Raw genomic sequence first — 19,132 nt, 5'->3', positions numbered from 1 at the left:
GCAATACAATGATCACAAGGATATTGATCAAGATCGAAGACTTTGCATGAGCATGTTTTTGATTGGAGATTAACTGTACCCCTCAAACTCCCACATTCCACAAGAAATTCATGCATATTAATGGCTTTCACACGTAGTCCGATGGACTCCAAATTTCGTAGTTTGAGTTGCTCTTCCATATGGTCAGTCACAGGCTTTGTCAATTTTGCACCTGCAATACGTCGTTCATAAAACCACCTTTGCAGTAAATCTCGTATGTGCTCTATTAATGCTACTATTGGCATCTCTCTAGCATCTAGCAGAATGCCATTCAAGCTTTCTGCAATATTGGTGATCATGATAGTGTACCTTCTACATGGACAAAGAGAACGTGCCCACCTTGTAGGGTCACATGATCGAATGTACTGGGCAGCCCTACTGTTTTTTGCCTCAATTTGCCCCATATAAAACTCAAAATCTTCAACTAAATATGCACTAGCTGCGAGCATGAAACATTGTATTATTGATTCATCTTTCGCATGTCCATTTGCTTTAATATTTCTGCTTATATGGTACGTGCACAACGCATGGTATGCATTGGGAAAAACTTTGCGTAATGCCCTTTCAATAGCGGGGTGTCTATCACTCACAAACACCAAATCTGGAAAATCTCCGATGGCATCCTTCAGGTTTTGGAAAAACCATGTATATGCTTGCTCGTTCTCTCCATCTCCAATGCCGAAAGCCAAAGGATATATTTGCTTATTGCCATCCATGCCCGATGCAATATACATGTACCCTTTGTATTTCCCTTTCAATGTAGTTGCATCAACAGTCAATACGGGTCTTATGTGGGATTTAAATCCCCTAATGCTTGCTCCAATCACCATAAAGAAATATACAAAATTGTTATTATCGTCTGTTTTGATACGTGTAACAGTTCCAGGGTTCTTCGACACTAACTCATAACAGTAGGCAGGTAACTTAGCAAAATTCTCCTCTGGAGATCCCCTAACACTGTTAAGTGCATACTCTTTACCTCTCCATGCTTTGTTGTAGCTTATATTCACCCCATATTTCTGCAAAAAATCATGTTGAATTTCTTTGGGTTTGTAAACACGTGCAATACCTTCATATTTAGATTTGATACATTGCCCGATAACCCAGCTACTGGCTTGCTTGTGTTCTCGATGCACGATATCTAACGAGCAACTGTGTACATTATCAAAAATTCTCACAACAAATATTTCTCCATTTTTAAATGTGGTTGCACGTAGTCGCCATTTACAAGTATTTTCCAAGCATACAACCTCATACCGTTGTGTAGTTGACCGTGTCACCTTGAACTCCTTATTTTCTCGCATGCAATAGATACTCAGTTTATTCTGTAGGTCACGTTTGTTGCGAAATAATTGTCCAACTACTATGCTCTCACAGCCAATGAACTTTGACGAAAATATGGCCATAGAACCACTTCTGTTGCTCGATGATATGTGGTCACTTGTAGCACGATGAACCCTAACATCATCAACTCCTTTATTGTTCATTTCAGGATGCATATCATTATCATTGTCCGGCAACTCATGATCAAAATCTACATCATTATGACCAACATCATCCCCTGCTGCATTGTAATTCTCATCATGATCAATATGATGCAACTGCTCATACTCCTCGTCGTTAGGAAACCGTTCAGCATAGTCACCTCCAACATCAACTCCTTCGTGAATGTTAAATGATGTCCAGGCCCCACGAACATCAACTTGATCTCTAAACTGAGTTTCTTGAACCATAATTTCCTGAGATGTAGCCTGAATTGGTTCAGTACCGGAAGCTTGTGGTAGACGACTGCCAATTGGAGGACAAGAAAAAGAATGAAGATTACTCCCACTATCCGAAGCAAATGCTGTTTGATGAACATTTCTACATACATGTTCAACTTTTAAAATCACCTCAACATACAATGGAGGCCGCATCATTGTCATCCCTCCATTCCTCACTTCTTGAAGAAGCATTTCACATCACATCGTATTTTTGTAGGATCCAACTTTTCTGCACATCGTCCATATATCCATTTTAGCTTTAGCAAATATTCATTTCGATCTATCTCAATAGAATTGAAAATCTCATCCTCTAACTCTGATTTTGTGTATCTCTTGCCGACGGAAACCATTACATTTTTACCATTTCGATATTCCCAATCACCACTATCATTTTGTACCAATGTTCCATTGTATAAAACCGCAATTACAATGTCATCATCTTCCATTTTACTACAAAATTAAATGAATAACGTTAAACTAAATTAATAAATATATAAAATTTTGAATAATATTAAACAAACATATTAACTGTATTAAAAAAGTTGATTCTGTTTTTTTTTTTGGGCCAAATATAGCTTTTTCCTACTGGCGGAAAAACTGGCGGAAATTTGGCGGAAATTTGCGAAAACTGACAAACTCGAGGAAATTGGCGGAAATTCATATTTTTCGCCAAATTTCCTCCGTTTTTACTGTTTTTCGCGATTTTTCAGTTTTACACAAAATTTCTCCCATTTTCAAACCATATGCCACCTAAGTATCTTTAAAATCACATATAACATCTCATAAATCAATTTCTTGCATACCCATATAAAATAAAAAGCTTAAAAAACCCTAAACTAATAAAACTTACAAGAAAAAAGAGAAAGAGAAAAAACAAAAAAAACACATATTTCTTTACTTTCATCTAATAAGAAAAAAGATAAAATTTTTACCTGATTTTAGTTTGAGATATGAGAAAATACAAAAAAATGAGAGTGAGAGGCGATGAGATGCAAAGAGTTTAGAGAAACCCCATGAACAGTTTTGTAGAAACCCCACCCCCACGAACGGCTGTGGAGAGGAAGAAAAGAAAGAGTGTAAAAAAAACCTTTTGCGTAATTTTCAATTTTATCAAGGATATTTTTGTCCTAAGATGGCTAGTTTTTTTTTTAAAAAAAAAATTTGCTATTTTTTTAAAATGGAGTTGTAAGATGGCTATTTATGGGAAAAACCAGAATGTGAAAAGGGGGCTATATATTGGTGAACGATGGGCTTGTGTCGACTTGATTTTTGGGGAACATCGAGACTGGCATAAGAAAAAGTTCAGTTTAGAGGAAGTTGGGAGCCGATGGAAAATTTACGCATTAAATTTTCTAGTATAATGCGATTGTGAAAAGACATACGAATTCAAGAAAATATTGCTATCAAAAGCCACATACATAATAATTAATTCCATATATTTTCTCACCAATAACATTTTTATTCTATATATTTTCTCACCAACAACATATAATATAATAATTGATGATCATCTTGTTGATGTGTTGTGTAAAAGGAAGATTTTAATGGATCCTATGTAAAACCCGACTTTTTTTTGAAAAAGAAAAATTTAAAACACAACTATTTTAAATAAAATTAATACTTTAATATCTTGAAAAGAAAAAAACTTTAGTAAATGAAAGGATTATCAATTAATGACTACCCAAAACTTCCAAGTCCAGTAAAGTAGAGAGCTATCCCACTCAAAAAAAAAAGAAAAAAAAGCTAGCAAATTCTACTCGCACAATTCTCAAGAAAAGAAATAGCTTTCAAAAAAATTCCACTCCAAATTAAGGCCATATTGACAGCAAAAAAAGAGGAGGAGGGGGGGGGGGGGGGGGGGGGAATGGAAAAAAGAAAAAAAAGCTAGCGCATAAGTTTATTTTTTGGCTTTTGTTCCAAAAAACCAAAAAAAAAAGAGTGTATTTTTTTTGGCTTGCCTCATAAAAAGATAAAGAAAAAGAGTGTATTTTTCGCCTTAAAAAAAAAAAAAAGCATGTGCTATATTGATAGCCATGAGTGTTAAAACCACGGAGAGCCCAAAACCCTAAACTGCAGACCAAGGCCTCGGCGGCGAAGCAAAAGGTGAGCGATCCGCCTCTCTGTAATCTCTATCACAATTTTTCCGTCTGTCGCAAAATTTTCCAGTTGGTTCCGGGTCTAGTGGCTTCGGATTATTTCTTTGATTATTGCTAATTACATTTTATTTTTTCTCCTTTAATATTTGAAATTTTTTTAAAAAAAAAAAAAAAAAAGGTAAGTGAAAAATGGCCGTACCATTGCTGACGAAGAAGATCGTGAAGAAGCGGGTCAAGCAGTTCAAGAGGCCACAGAGTGACCGCAAGATCTCTGTGAAGGTATGTTTATATATATGCTCCATCTGATTTCTGTTTCATATTTAATTTTAAATTACTTTCTTAATATCCTTGTTTTTTAACAATTGTTTTGCTTTTGCTGCTTTGGTTTTTCTGCAATCTATGATTCTAGTGCTATCATTTCTGATATACCCTTGATTTTTATTTTATTTTTTTATTTTGTATTATCTCAATCTTTCATCTGAGCTTCCATCTATAGATTGATTTAAGTACACTGTTTATTTATTTATTGTCTTAGATCTTTCTTTGTTTTAGTTGTAAAATTAGTTGTGTTCATGCCACCTAGGTATATGATTTCCTAACCTAGAAGAGCGTAGAAATATCGTAATGCAGGTTTTCCAACACAGTAGATTCAATTTCTTGGCTCATTACATTTAGTTTGTTCTTGCTTATTGAAACTCTTGCAACTTTGGTTGTTTATGTGAAACTATGATCCCCTTCTCCTTGTCACTTGTTTATGTATATTGGCCTGGCCTGCGAAATTTATTTATTTATTTATTTATTTTCCTTTTAATATTTTGGTTCTGCTTGTAATTCTTGCCGTTTAGGATTGTCATATTAGTAAGAATGGGTGAACCATTAGATGGGTTAGGGGTCTAAGATGGTTCCTTTCGCACTGAGAGATTTGAGCTAGAGAAGCAAAATTATTATTATTTTTTTAAATTTTTTCTTGAATTTTCTCTTTTTGGTAAATTTTCTGTTGGATGATTGTTTTTCCTCTTCATTCATTGTTAATTTCTACTTGTTAATATAGTTTTTAGTTTGCCTTACGATGGTATGATAATTTTTGTCGCTCCAGTCTTGCTTGCAGATGTTGGAGAAAAAAATCTAGTACTTCTGAAGTATCGTTACTCTCAAGATTCAAACATGTGGGTTTCTTATTATGTTGGCTTCACATGTTGTGTCTTGGGAGCATGGTACTCCTGGCGTACCGAAAAATTGCTCCAACTGTTGGTGCAAGGTGGTGATTGACATTTTATCCGATCCTGTTTACTTTTTGAGGAAATGTTTTCTTTATGCTGTTGTAAATGATTTTCAAGAGAATTTGTTCATTTCGACTGATTCACTTGGCTGTAACATTTATTGACTTACCTTTCAGGATCCCACTTGACCACGTTTATATGAATCCATTACATGTAATGGAGGGTTCTCTGTTTGTGTTTTTAATTTCTTTTTTCACCATTTCATAATATATGCAATAGGATATGAGGATATCTACCCATTAGTTATGCTCTTGAATGATGAAATTAACTCGCACTACCGTCTGATTCTCTGTTGCATATTTAGATTCAGTTACTTTCTTATAAGTTCGTTCTTTTATAATTGTTGTATTTTTGTCATTTGTTTTTCTGCAATCTATGATGCAAGTGCTATCATTTCTGATCACCCTGTGATTACTGTTTTTATTATCACCATCTTTCAACTGAAGTTGCAATTATATTTTGAGTTTTTTTTCAACTAATTCTTGTTTTCTCAGATCTTGGTTGTTTACAACTTAAGTTAGTTAATTGCCCATGGTATCCAGACTTTATTCATTTTGTATCTGGGCATTTCGTTTAAAGGGCATAGATTAATCATCTTACACTGGTTTTGCGACACAGTGAGCTTTGTTGTGTAGGTTTTCTGTTACTATTTCCCTGCATACATGATTTTCATGTTTTGGTATTTATAATTCTTGGGCCCCTCTCTTTGGTTCCCAGGCAGTTTGGACTTTTTTTAATTAAAAGAAATGGAATTTCTGTTTGACAGACAAACTGGCGCAGACCCAAGGGTATTGATTCTCGTGTGAGAAGAAAGTTCAAAGGATGCACTTTGATGCCCAATATTGGGTATGGTTCCGACAAGAAAACTCGCCACCATCTTCCTAATGGGTTCAAGAAATTCGTAGTGCACAATGTCAAGGAGCTGGAGCTACTGATGATGCATAACAGGTCCATTGAAAATCATCCCCTGTTTTAGATTTTATCGATTGCCAATTTGTTAGTTTTGGCTTGTTTATTAACTTGATTCCTTTTTGTGGAAAATCAGGACATACTGTGCTGAGATTGCACACAATGTGTCCACAAGAAAGAGGAAGGAGATTGTGGAGAGAGCTTCCCAGCTTGATGTTGTTGTTACCAACAAGCTTGCTAGGTTGCGTAGCCAAGAGGATGAATAAGTTTCATTATCTCAGATTGTCATGTTTTTGTGGTGAGCCTGAACAATTATTTTTGGCGTTTCGAAGAGATGTAGTAACATTTCACTTTTATCTTCACAATCATGAATTTGATTTTTGTTATTATTTTGTCAGCACTGGGTTTTATATTGGGTCATTGTTTCCAATAAATGTGTTCCTGCGTTGGAAGAAAACTATAGTTCTCCCAGACTACGTGCTCTCGCCTCTGTGTGGGCCCCATCTCTGTATTAGAGGCGAGAGCATATACACATGCTTCCACATGCTCCAGGGAGTACTAGAAATATTTTTCCTACTTTGATGAGAAAGACCCAGTTTTCTATTACACTACAAGAGGTCATATCTTGGGGTTAATAAAGGAAGTGGAAATTAAGTTGAGAGAACTAAGCCATCAAAACTCACTTCCTTGATTTGATGAGAAAGACTCAGTTTTCTATTACTCTACAAGAAGTCATATCTTGGGGTTAATAAAGGAAGTGAAACTTAAGTTGAGAGAACTAAGCCATCAAAACTCACTTCCTTGATTCTCAAATCAATCTCGTTATTTTATTCTTGGCCATGTAAAAGCATTTTTATTGAAGCAAAAATTTTGCTGAGAGTAATGCACTTAAATTCCTTGATGCTAAAAGGGACATATATATCATACAGCTTCATGACCAGCCTATTTTTCCATCTTGGCCCAAAATCTTCTCAGAAAAGAACAAATTGCATCCGAAGAAAGCAAAGTGGCGTTGACATGTAGTCTAAAGCTCCGTGGCCTGTGGACCAAATTTACGACCCTAAATTTACGGGGATTTGGTAATTGTCATTATTTACATGTAATCTAAAGCTTCGTGGCATGTAGACCAAATTTAGGACCCTAAGTTTCAGGGATTAGTTAAATTTTGTGCCAGCTCCTCGGTTCAACCCCGAGGAGAATATTTGATTAGTCTTTTTGGATTATTTCATGACGGTGATGTTATTCGTACGGTAGAATGCCTTGTTTGCGGTCCACAATTTGTAGGTTGATAAAATCTTATATGATACGATAATACGATACGAATCTATATGATAATTTATGTGTTTGGATTGACGATATCGTATCGGATTTATATCAGTATCATCTAATAAAATGCAATAAATTAATAAATTTTAACAGATAAAATATGATAAATCTATTAGATCCATTAAAAAAAATATTTTGATAATTACATATATTTTATAATATTAAAATTATTTAATTTATTATTAAATATGTACTAATTTGTTCTTATTTAGTTTAATTTTTAAAAAATCTAAAAATAAATAAAAAAATTTTATAATTTTTTTAAAATATTATTTTATTATTTCAAAATTAATTAAAATTTAAAATTTAAAATTTATATTTATGCTTAATAAATTAAAATGAGAAACCACACGATAATTTATTAAATAAATTTAAATTTATTTATTTTTATATAAAAATTTAATAAATTAAATTTGAATTAATTTAATTCCATATAAATACGAGACCACACGTAACTATAACTTAATACGCCACGTTCACAGCCTAACAATTTGTCCACGAAGTAAATTCAGAGCAGATGACCATGTGGTCTCTCTTTTTCTTGACATGACGTGTCCGGTGGGGGAGTGAGACTATGTGACTGGTAATAAACGGCAAAAGTGACGCCACGTACACACGACGAAGCATCATGCTACTGAAAATATCCAACCAAAATATGTCATCAGCTATTAAGTTTCGTTCTCATTCACCATTTTGACTACCGAACTTTTTTATCAGGCACACCACCTTTTTTTTATTTTGTACGGATCAATTTTTTGTTTTTGGGTGAATTATTATATATGGATCATTGGTTTTTCTTGAAATCATGATAATTAATCGAGTTATCTTTTATTCTAAGAAATTAGAATAATCTAAGCATGCATAATTTTTTTTTTTTAAAGACAAATAAATTAATAATATTTCAGCAAAAAAGTTACTTGGAATGGAATTGTGGAAAAATAAAAATGAAAGCATATGTGAAACACAGAGACTGTGATAATAATAGTTAACAACAAAGGCCATTTCTGTAAGAAACTTCTAGAATTCATTGGGTTTTCTTTTTAATCTAAAAGAAAAACAATGCATTTTTTTTTAGCTGGTCACATGGGTTGGTATTCAATCCATTTAATAGAAAATTTAAAATTAAAGATTACTACTTTGAAGTTTATCACCATAGCTGGAATAGTGAAGACAATGAAATTATGCAAATATGTTCTATTGGAGTGAAATTCTGGTATTCCAGGATGTATTCACTCTTTTAATACACATGAGAAAAGTCCATTTCGTTCTTATTGACGGAAAGCAAGTAAAATAAAGAAAGAAAGACAAACAAAAGAAAAAAGTGAATGCTGGTCTGCCACATGAGAAGGTGTGAGGTCGTCCAGACATACAAAACGACAGTGTTTTACCACTTACAATGTCTGGCATTGGATCGTGGTGGAATCCTATACAATAACGACACGTGTCCCGATCACGACTCATTCTATCGCGCCGAGTATTTCGCCAAATGAAACACACTACGTGGAATATAGCCACGTGCTCCTGTCAGCCACCTGGCCGTTCCCTTCCCATTGATTTTTACTTTTAAATTAATTTCTATTTAGTTTGTTTTTATTTATTTATTTTTCTAATTACCAGCGACTCTCCCGGTTTTTGGATATATTCCTAAACCAGCGAATTCACTAACCGTAAAAAAAGCGTTTTGCTCACGGTTTTTCGCCCGACAAAAAATGTACGAGTCGGCATATTCCGATTAAATTCATTATTATAATTTTATTTTCTCGCCGATTTTGAAATATCAGACCACGCGCCTAAATCACGCTGTTGAGCACTTGTTAATTGCTGCGTGTGGGGATCATGGAAAACGGGTAGGTCCAGAACCCGAATTTTTTTAAATTCCAACTAGCGGGTCCAAGTGGAAAGCCCATTACAGCAAAGAGACGCTGTAGTTGTGTACCATTTGATCATTCTCTTTCCTTTTTTAGGGGGTAATATTACATAATTTGACTATCGTTTTCTTCAAGGTCAAGGAAAAAAAAAACATGATCAAGGAATTAGATCCCAATTTGATTTTTTACTTCCAACTATTCAAATTTCAGTAGGTGTGCTAAATCTCATAAATGAGTAGTTATGAATATTTATATTTCTATTTCCTTTTTTTGGTTTTGTTTTTTTTTTTTTTCCTAAATTAATCAAAATTTTTCTCGTCCAATGACACAAACATTCACCCTAAATTCTTGGTTAGCATTATTACCATAAATTGATAAAACCATTACCTATCAATCTACCATCCAGACCCCATTGCTTTATATGTAAGTGAGAAAATGAATAAAATATTCATTAAAAAAAAGAGAAAATAAATAAAATTCATTTAGCATGGATATGAAAAATGAGTAAAAAATAATTATAATAATAATAATAAAAATAAAAAAGTCTTCACGATTCAAATGCTAATTATAAAATATTCATGGAGAAAAAGAGAAAATAAATAAAATCCATTTAGCATGGATATGAAAAATGAGTTGCTTTTTTTTTTCCCCCTAAATTCTTCACGATTCAAATGCCAACTATAAAATATTCATTAAGAAAAGATAAAATAAATAAAATCCATTTATCATGGATATGAAAAATAAGTTACTTATTTTTTTTTTCTCCTATATTCTTCACGAGAGAAATGCCAATTATAAAATATTCATTAAAAACAAAGGAAAATAAATGAAATTCATTCAGCATGGATATGAAAAATGAGTTACTTATTTATTTATTTCTAAATTCTTCACTATTCAAATGCCAATTATTCATATTAACAACCAAGACAAATCATTTTGATATGAAATAACTTTTTTTTTTTTTCACTATAATATATAGACAATTCAAAGTAGTGCATCAAATGAAAACTTTCATGTTTAGAAACCCAAATCCTAGTTTGAAAGTTAGCTCAATTTTCTTATAGATCAACACAGAGACATTGAAAATTAATATTTTTTCGAAAATATATAAAAAACTATTAATTTCAGTATCTTTATTTTGGTCTATATAAAAATATTTTGATATAAAACTCTAACAAGGAATTAGAATCTCCTAATGATTGATTTGGAAAGCAGGAGTGGTGGTTTTCAAAGGCGCGTGGACCTTTTAAAATATTATAGTTGCCCAAACTTACCTTTTGAATTCGATTTGATAAATACAAAACCACTTGTACGAGAATCCATGGAAGCCCACCGCCTTTTGCAAAAATGCATTTTGGCAAAACCGCCCCTAGAATCGTCTTCCAGCGATCACACACACTATAAAAATCTCACAAGCACCGAAGAAAACCCAAATCAAACCAAAATAGACCTCAAAAGCCCTCTCAGTCAAAAACAAAAGAAAAAAAAGAAAAACAAAAACCCAGAAAAAATAAAGACCACCATTTTCTTTTCACTTTCAGCTCTCTCTTTTCCACTGTGTATTTTGTCCTCCACTGATCTTTCAGTCCAGATTCCATGGACACCAAGATTGGAGCGCTCGACGCGTGCAAGCCTGCAAACAACGATGTGGGTTGTCTTCCAAATGACTTTGTGACTACCATCCAGAACTCGGTCCCTTCCTCCGTGATCAACTCATCCGACGCAACTCTGGGTCGTCACCTCGCTCGCCGGCTTGTTCAAATCGGCGTCACCGATGTGTTCACCGTTCCCGGTGACTTCAACTTGACCCTCCTTGACCACCTCATCGCCGAGCCGGGGCTTAATAATATTGGCTGCTGTAACGAGCTTAATGCCGGGTATGCTGCTGATGGCTACGCGAGGTCACGTGGCGTCGGTGCTTGTGTCGTCACGTTCACCGTCGGCGGGCTTAGTGTTCTCAATGCCATCGCTGGTGCGTACAGTGAGAACTTGCCTTTGATTTGCATCGTTGGTGGTCCAAACTCCAACGACTATGGAACTAACAGAATCCTCCATCATACAATTGGATTACCTGATTTTAGCCAGGAGCTTAGGTGCTTTCAAACTGTCACATGCTTTCAGGTTTGTATTTTTTTCCCAATTGGGTTCTTGAGTTTTATGGCTTTTATGCATTTTTAACTTGAAATTTCGACTTGGGTTTTTCAAATTTTCTAGTTTTTTGACATGGGGTTTTTGGTGTGTTATTAGGCTGTGGTGAATAATCTGGAAGATGCACATGAATTGATCGATACGGCCATTTCAACATCTTTGAAGGAAAGCAAGCCTGTATATATCAGCATAAGCTGTAACTTGGCTGGAATTCCTCATCCGACTTTCAGCCGAGAGCCAGTTCCATTTGTTCTGTCTCCCAAGTAAGATCTTCAAGCTTTTTTGATCACCCCTTTATCGAACAATTTCCAGATTCTGACATTTATACTATGGAAACGAATTTATTTCTTTTTGTTTTGATATACAGATTGAGTAATCACATGGGATTAGAAGCAGCAGTGGAGGCCACAGCAGAGTTCTTGAACAAGGCAGTGAAGCCAGTCATGGTAGGTGGTCCTAAACTGCGAGTTGCCCATGCCACTGATGCTTTTGTGGAACTAGCCAATGCCTGTGGCTACCCGGTCTCCGTGATGCCATCGGCGAAAGGGCTCGTGCCAGAGCACCACCCGCATTTCATTGGAACTTACTGGGGTGCTGTGAGCACTGCCTTCTGTGCAGAGATCGTGGAATCGGCCGATGCATATCTGTTTGCTGGGCCCATTTTCAATGACTATAGCTCTGTTGGGTATTCATTGCTTCTGAAGAAAGAAAAAGCGATCATCTTGCAGCCTGACCGTGTGACAATTGCCAATGGTCCAACGTTTGGTTGCATTCTGATGAAGGATTTCCTGAAAGCACTTGCAAAGAGGCTCAAACATAATAACACTGCTTATGAAAACTACCATAGGATCTTTGTCCCAGATGGACATCCTCTCAAGGCTGCACCTAATGAGCCTTTGAGGGTTAATGTTCTCTTTCAACATATTCAGAATATGCTTTCAAGTGAAACTGCTGTGATTGCTGAAACAGGGGACTCATGGTTTAACTGCCAGAAGCTCAAATTGCCACAGGGTTGTGGGTAAGTAATGGCAAGGTTATGGTGTTTGAATCTTTTTTCAATGTTGAATATATGATCTTTAATTAATTATTGAAAATGGGTTTTGCAGCTATGAATTCCAAATGCAATACGGGTCGATCGGTTGGTCGGTTGGAGCAACTCTTGGGTATGCTCAGGCTGTCCCTGAGAAACGAGTTCTTGCTTTTATTGGAGATGGAAGCTTCCAGGTATAAGTTGCAAATGATGATGCTTATTTGTTTTCCAAAGTCTTATTTTCTGACTAAAATATGGGTTGAAGCCTATATAGTACTAAAGCTTCTCAACTTTTTTCCATTTAATAATTTTTTATGCATTACTTGTTGAATGCTTGATAGGTGACTGCTCAAGATATTTCAACCATGCTGACGTGTGGACAGAGGACCATCATTTTCCTGATAAACAATGGGGGATACACCATTGAAGTGGAGATCCATGATGGGCCTTACAACGTGATCAAGAACTGGAACTACACTGGCCTGGTCGATGCCATTCATAATGGAGAAGGAAAATGCTGGACAACTAAGGTCAGTCACCCGTTTTGACACTTTTTTTTTTTTTTTCCGTTTCCGTTGTTGCTTGAAATGGTAGTATAAGTAATGCTGATCTTGGAATGAATTTTTCAATGCAGGTCCGTACCGAGGAGCAACTGATCGAAGCCATAGCAACAGCAACAGGACCTAAGAAAGATTCATTGTGTTTCATTGAGGTGATTGTTCACAAGGATGATACCAGCAAAGAGCTGCTTGAATGGGGCTCGAGGGTCTCTGCTGCTAATAGCCGCCCACCCAATCCTCAGTAGACATTTTCAAAAATAGTCACCCACATTTCTTCGTGCTGCTTTAAGATTTAAGCGCATTTCTAATTGAGAGTTGTCTATTTTGTTGAATGGTTTGCGAAATATATTTTATTCCTGGTTTTCATATACATTCTTTATGCATGTTATATAAAATCTTCTTTTAGTGGCATTTCTATTTTCAATCTTCAATCGATGAAATTGCTCTGAATTGGACACATTCGGGTAAAAGCAAAATGAGGAACTGAACACGTTTGAGATAAAAGAACAGTGGAAATGAGAATGACATTCACATGTCCAACACAATTTATCCTACTTTTTTCCTGATATTTTTCGTGGAATTTTGACGAAGACCCGCAAAGCCGCGACTTATCTGTCATTGAGCTTTGAAGGGTACTTGCCTGGTTCATGGAAAATCTTGAGTTAAATTATACTCCTAACCAGGTCAAAGGTGGATCTGTACAGCGTTAACAGGATGTGACTTCTTTGTTCGCAGATATGGTGATTAAATCGTCCAAGCAGTCTAGGAATCCAAAAGTATCAATGGGTTATTCTTTTCTTTACGTTGAAAGATTTAACCTTTTTATTTTAAATTTGGACTCGAACACCATTAAAATCTGATAAACCAGGGTTGACTTAATTGTTTTTGTTATTGGAAATCAATCACCACAGGAACAGTAATCCTATCCTACGGCATTGATCCATTACCAGCCTTTGTCATGAAATTTGTCCAAATATCGGTCACCCTAATCAATTTGCCCCTTCCTTGGAAAAAAGAAAAAAAAAAAAAAATTTCAGCTAACCCCAAACAAAAAAAAAAAAAAAAAAAAAATTCAGCTAACCCCCTATGTAATTGGAATCTCCCTTGTCAATTCAACTAGGAAACCAACACGTTGACAATAATTACCTTTTTCTCCCAGGGTCCATTTTGATTTTTGAGTCATTAATAATTTATTGCATTCCACCAATTGTTTATACCTAGGAGGTGGGTTCATATATTTACCCAAAAACAGAAAAAGAAGAAAAAAAGTGGGGTTCATGTAAACCCTAACTTTTCCCTCTCTAACTCTATTCCCAATTGCAAATAAACGACGGAAAAAACCACGGAGAAAGGGGTTCTATTTCTTCATTGTTGTCCTAATTTTATATTTCTTTTTGGTACAAAATTCACATGATTTGTACATAATATATATTATATTTATTTTATATTAAAATAATATTTTTATAGTGTATAATAATGTTATATACAAATATAACATGCGGGCAGGGATAATGATCCGAGTTTTATCCGTTCGGTAACTTAAAGTCTCCTATTTGTTCCCCCAACAACCCCACCCCCCCCCCCCCCCCCCCCCCCCCCCCCCCAAAAAAAAAAAAAAAAAAAAACTTAGTCTCCTATCGAATTTTAGGGGTAGGACTAATGCAAAGTGCAAGTCCAAGTTCGCGCTCATACCTGCCCCATTATAGAATCTCATCAAGCGCCATCAACTACTCGTGTATCCTAAATGAAAAAAGTGTATATCCAATATGAAAAACATCTAGTAAAATAAGCGCCTGATCACCATAGCTCCATCATGAAATATAAAATCTATGAAAAATAGTAAAACTTGCTAAATAAACATTGTTAAACCCCAGTGGGGCCATCAAAAACCTTCTGCCGCCATCAGTGAGACTCCAAACTGAACATGAGCATCTTTTGGTGATATTTGATCTCTCACCTATGAATCAACGGCAGCCGCATTACTAGGAGCACATACCAAACGGCCATTCTGAAGTAAGTTGGCAGGAAATGGGGCTTCACAATTGCCAATGTGTGATTTTAACCTGGGTATGGTGGGGTGAGCACTTCTACATCGGTGGCATCGCAACTCCATAGATAGCAGGTTTTCATCATTTTTTAATATTGCTTTTCCTTGGCTACTTACTTCCTCTATTAGATCCACAGAGTCGAGGAAGAAAGCAGTGTTAAATGAGTTCCAGTGTTTCTTATGCTTCAAATGTTTTGAGTCAAAATCTTGGCTGATGACATGAAGGTGCAATTGTCTCATGGATGGGTCCTGCATTAAACAATTATAATACAGCATAAATTTAATATAATTTGGTGTTTCTGATCATCTTGAATACTGAAACTCAACCCAAAAACAGAAATTAAAAAATACCAAAGAGCTCTTAAATAAAATATTGTCCATACCGGGTGATAACCAAGACGGAATACCAATGATGCATCTTCCTGCAAGAACTTCTCAGCCCATTTCAGACCAACAGCATGCATCGTCTTTAATAAATGAAGGTGCTCATTACGTACGTCTGCTAGGCGATCCAAACCTTGATGGCGTGCCAATACTAGAAGATGCCTTCGTCCCTGTGAAATTCCAAATTTCTTAATTCAGCTTAACCATAGAAAGCAGAGGACAGAAAAATATGATGGGTCAAATTTACCTTCGGATATAGATCATTTAGCACAACAATATCATCTGATATCTCTAGCACATCATCCTTATGCTTCTCTGGATGCATGGCAATATGGTAAAGAGCCTGAGCCCATGATCCCCATGCTTTCTTTGTGCTTCCATCAAACTTTTCGTTGCTCAGGTTTACCTTTGCAGCACTAGAATCAGAAATATCGCTTCCAACTTCAGCCTGGGATCCCTTGCACTTTTTGCTCCTAGCAGATTCATGAAAGTTTTCTCTCTTAATCTTCTGCTCACTATTTCTAGGGGCACTATCTGAGTGATCCTGAACCTCTGACTGCTTAAAACCAGGAATTTCTATGGTTCCCTTAGGTAACTTTGCTTGACTCTTTATTATTGATGCAAAACTTTCAAAGAGGGACGTATAAGCCTCACGGAGAATTTTGCAACCTGTACCATAGTCATTGTTGAGACAGTTTGGTCTTTCTGGGTTCATGTTGGGTCCTAGAACATGTATGACATGTGTTACCCCTTCCCTAGAAAACAAGGGAGAAGTTGAAGGGACTGGAACAACCAGCGAGTTCCCAGGAAGAAGAGATTTAGCTCGTGCTTTAGTTGCAACATCCAGGGCTGGACCCGCAGCACTGAAGATTGCAGCATTAACACCTCCACCTCCAGGTTTCAGTCGCCTGCACCGAAATATCTTTCATTTGATCTTCCTGACAGGCAAATATTGTATAAAAACAGCTGATTGCATTAATTTTTCTTAAGTGAAATTATAGTGCAAAAGAACATATCCAACTTACACAGCAAGAAGTAATCAACACATTTGGCTTTCTCAATTAAACAGTTAAAGGAATGAATCAAACCAAAAGTATTCTAGACTAGATTGTCCAATGTGACAAAAATGCACTAGAGAAGGTAGAGAACCTTCATGACAGCTTAGAACAAAACATTTTTTTTTATTTTTTTACCTTTTCAAAACTAGGGGTCAAGACCCAGGAAAAAAAATTAGATTACAACATTTCTAGAAGATACAGTACCTACATAGTCATGCCCAAGAATGTTAAAGACACCCTAATGAGCTTTATCAAAGAAATAGATACCTAAACAACATTATAACTAATGCAAGCAAATGAACAACCCTATAAACCCATCACAAAGTTCCTCCTAGATTTAATGACCTTTTATCTATCTCTGTAGATAGACCTAACCCACAGCATCCTTGACAGAGATTAAGAATTTCACATCATTAGGTTCAAATCCCCCAGATATTTTAAACATATGAAACACTGTTTAGAACGTAATTTTCTAGTTCAATCATTTCAAGTTTTCAACCTTGTGGACAAATAACTAATTAGAATCTCTGCATCTAAATTAAACACATGAAACCATACATCTTACCAATTAGCAACATTAGCTATTACATTGCAGCGTAAACCTCCTTGTGAATAAAGTTGAGTAATATCTCCCACAAATGTAAAGAACCTATTGGAGTCTATGTTTTTCTTTGTAGCTTTAGCCTTAACTAAAGATAAAATTTTTGATCTATGCGTCAAATCCACTAAAACAAGCCGAGCATTTTTAATCTTGTTCACAAATTCCTCAGCTTTCTCAACAATAATGTCAGATGCCTTCTCGTGGTTGAACTTGAAATCTGATGTTGAAATAGATGGGAAGGCCAGCGTAGGAGCATCATTCATAGAAACATCAAGTCCAACAGAGCCCATCACTGGGTCTTCATCTTCAGTTAACTTCTCACCAGTGTTAGCTGAGAATGAAACTGGTCCTTTCAAGTGGGGGTCCTTTTCCTCAGCAATTTTTGAAGAAGCAGACTCCTGAATATTAGTTGTAGCAGGTCCAACATTAGCAGGACTCTCTGTTTTCTTAAAGAACTTCGTTATACCAACTTGAACTTTAGCATCCGGATTCTTCTGTCCAAAAGCACCTTGAGGGAGAGTATCTAATGGACCAAGTGCACTGTATGTATTAAGAGCACCTTGAACATCACTTTCATTATGGCAAAATGTTATTCTAGCAAACCCTTCACTCAATTTAGGCAATTCTTTATTTTGTAGCATCCTATTCACAACTGCGGCGGCTTTTCCACCCTGCAAGTTTCCCTCATGGCCACTTCGTTTAACAGATCTAGATATACAAAGCTTTGCAGGGAGATCAAGCACCACAGCATGAACATCTACTTGGGAATTACCAAGCTTCACAAACTCCGCACGCTGTGCCCTATCTAAATTGCATCTGTCGATGAACACACTTTTGCCGTCTGCCAAAGCACTGCTTGCACTCTGTAGACACTGAGCTTTGGTTCCAGCTTTACCATTCCCAATGGTATCCTGCAAAGCAAAACAAAGTAGAATCTAACCAAATAAGGAAATGTATTCCAAAGTAATCAAAACAAGCGACTTAAACACAGCTAATTTCTTCCTGAATTTAATATCATAAACTACAAGCAATAAGTTATTATCACCGATGACTGACCATTTAACAGTAGGCTGAAAGTAAGCATAGTTAGAAAGCCACAATCATTGAACCAGTGAAAAAAAAAATGTAACATAACAAGCAATTTGATCCTTGTCTGGCTATGTACTTAATATTTGTTTTCTAGTTTTATAAACAAAATATTATCCTTTAAATGGTTTTTTTTTAGTAGAAAGTCTTAGTTGCTTTACAAATTGTTTCTTTTGATGATACATTATGCATAGATAAATAGAGTGAAATTTCACATTAATTTAATATGTTATACTAGAGGTCCCGCCTCTACTGACACAAAATAAGATCATAGCCTTTTTTCTACATGGTTCCTTTCCTTATTGGTAATCCATTGAAAAAGAAATCCCCAGTGAAGCATATAATCAAACACCCATCAGACAAAAACTAGAGGAATAGAAAACCTGGCAAACGCGAACCCATGGACGGGTAGATAAGCTGATGACTTGCTCGCAGAAAGTGGATTTGCCACTACCCGGTGCGCCGACCAAAATGACCACAATAGGCTTCCCCTTCTGTTCTTCGCCTTCCAAAATAAAATTTTGGCAAGTGTTAAAAATTTTTTGGGTCAAACGACGACGATGAAACAAAAGGAATCCTCAAAGGGCAAAACGACGACGAATCAAAAGTGCAATACCTTGGGGTTTGGAAGCGTCGTCGATCTCCATAGATTCTGACATGCTTTCAGGAGACTCTTTCACTTTCGAGAGTGTAGTTCGCGGTTTGCGGTTTGCGGTTTGCTTTGCCTTCGATTATCGATGCAATTACGGTGCTTAATCTTTGTCGTAACTTGGTGTGGTAAACAAACAGAGAATAGTCCAGCGGCGTCGTGTTTGCTTACAAGCTTAGCGATGTCCTTGGCCTATACAAATTTTTTTCATAACAAATTGCTAATCTGAAAAAGGTTGGTAGCGTGTTTCAAATCTAGAACTTCATACGTACGAGCTAATTTAACACG

General features: G+C 36.0%; 3 protein-coding genes and 1 non-coding gene across 5 annotated transcripts; 3 read left to right on the top strand and 1 right to left on the bottom strand.

The window, feature by feature from the left end:
• The first annotated feature begins 3,665 nt into the window (after positions 1-3,665).
• On the top strand, positions 3,666-6,484 carry LOC107430871 (large ribosomal subunit protein eL32z). Of its 2 annotated transcripts, none has more exons than XM_016041742.3 (4): positions 3,666-3,905; positions 4,077-4,177; positions 5,945-6,126; positions 6,224-6,484. In XM_016041742.3, the coding sequence occupies exons 2-4, from the start codon at positions 4,088-4,090 to the stop codon at positions 6,351-6,353; spliced, it is 402 nt and encodes a 133-aa protein (XP_015897228.1). In that variant the 5' UTR covers positions 3,666-3,905; positions 4,077-4,087; the 3' UTR covers positions 6,354-6,484. The 2 variants fall into 2 exon arrangements, with proteins under 2 accessions (XP_015897228.1, XP_048320466.1); XM_048464509.1 differs by lacking the exon at positions 3,666-3,905 and adding an exon at positions 4,995-5,156 and having other exon boundaries at positions 4,071-4,177.
• LOC112493480 (small nucleolar RNA Z196/R39/R59 family) lies at positions 5,546-5,629 on the top strand. The gene has a single exon (XR_003057962.1). It is a non-coding gene; the product is annotated as a small nucleolar RNA Z196/R39/R59 family (small nucleolar RNA).
• Positions 6,485-10,686: 4,202 nt separating the features above from the next.
• Positions 10,687-13,430, top strand: LOC107430892 (pyruvate decarboxylase 2). Its single transcript, XM_016041767.4, has 6 exons — positions 10,687-11,402; positions 11,529-11,692; positions 11,797-12,447; positions 12,536-12,653; positions 12,801-12,989; positions 13,094-13,430. Exons 1-6 carry the CDS (start codon positions 10,878-10,880, stop codon positions 13,262-13,264), a joined length of 1,818 nt encoding a protein of 605 aa, XP_015897253.1. The 5' UTR covers positions 10,687-10,877; the 3' UTR covers positions 13,265-13,430.
• Positions 13,431-14,786: 1,356 nt separating this feature from the next.
• Positions 14,787-19,132, bottom strand: LOC107430895 (transcription factor bHLH140). Its single transcript, XM_016041769.4, has 6 exons — positions 18,812-19,132; positions 18,579-18,700; positions 17,074-18,020; positions 15,698-16,358; positions 15,450-15,620; positions 14,787-15,315 (listed from the first exon to the last, which is right to left on the bottom strand). Exons 1-6 carry the CDS (start codon positions 18,852-18,854, stop codon positions 14,977-14,979), a joined length of 2,283 nt encoding a protein of 760 aa, XP_015897255.1. The 5' UTR covers positions 18,855-19,132; the 3' UTR covers positions 14,787-14,976.

The sequence above is a fragment of the Ziziphus jujuba genome, chromosome 6, assembly GCF_031755915.1.
Source record: "Ziziphus jujuba cultivar Dongzao chromosome 6, ASM3175591v1".
NCBI classification, from domain to species: Eukaryota; Viridiplantae; Streptophyta; class Magnoliopsida; order Rosales; family Rhamnaceae; genus Ziziphus; species Ziziphus jujuba.
This window is presented reverse-complemented; position numbering and strand designations above follow the sequence as displayed.

Excerpts from the sequence above, each read along its gene's own strand:
- LOC107430871 (XM_016041742.3), top strand. The coding sequence starts at position 4,088 with ATGGCCGTACCATTGCTGACGAAGAAGATCGTGAAGAAGCGGGTCAAG. Across the intron at positions 4,178-5,944 it reads ACCGCAAGATCTCTGTGAAG|ACAAACTGGCGCAGACCCAA; the intron begins GTATGTTTATAT and ends TCTGTTTGACAG. Across the intron at positions 6,127-6,223 it reads CTACTGATGATGCATAACAG|GACATACTGTGCTGAGATTG; the intron begins GTCCATTGAAAA and ends GTGGAAAATCAG.
- LOC107430892 (XM_016041767.4), top strand. The coding sequence starts at position 10,878 with ATGGACACCAAGATTGGAGCGCTCGACGCGTGCAAGCCTGCAAACAAC. Across the intron at positions 12,654-12,800 it reads TTGGAGATGGAAGCTTCCAG|GTGACTGCTCAAGATATTTC; the intron begins GTATAAGTTGCA and ends AATGCTTGATAG. Across the intron at positions 12,990-13,093 it reads GAAAATGCTGGACAACTAAG|GTCCGTACCGAGGAGCAACT; the intron begins GTCAGTCACCCG and ends TTTTCAATGCAG.
- LOC107430895 (XM_016041769.4), bottom strand. The coding sequence starts at position 18,854 with ATGTCAGAATCTATGGAGATCGACGACGCTTCCAAACCCCAAG. Across the intron at positions 18,021-18,578 it reads CATGGGTTCGCGTTTGCCAG|GATACCATTGGGAATGGTAA; the intron begins GTTTTCTATTCC and ends TTTGCTTTGCAG. Across the intron at positions 16,359-17,073 it reads ATAGCTAATGTTGCTAATTG|GCGACTGAAACCTGGAGGTG; the intron begins GTAAGATGTATG and ends ATTTCGGTGCAG.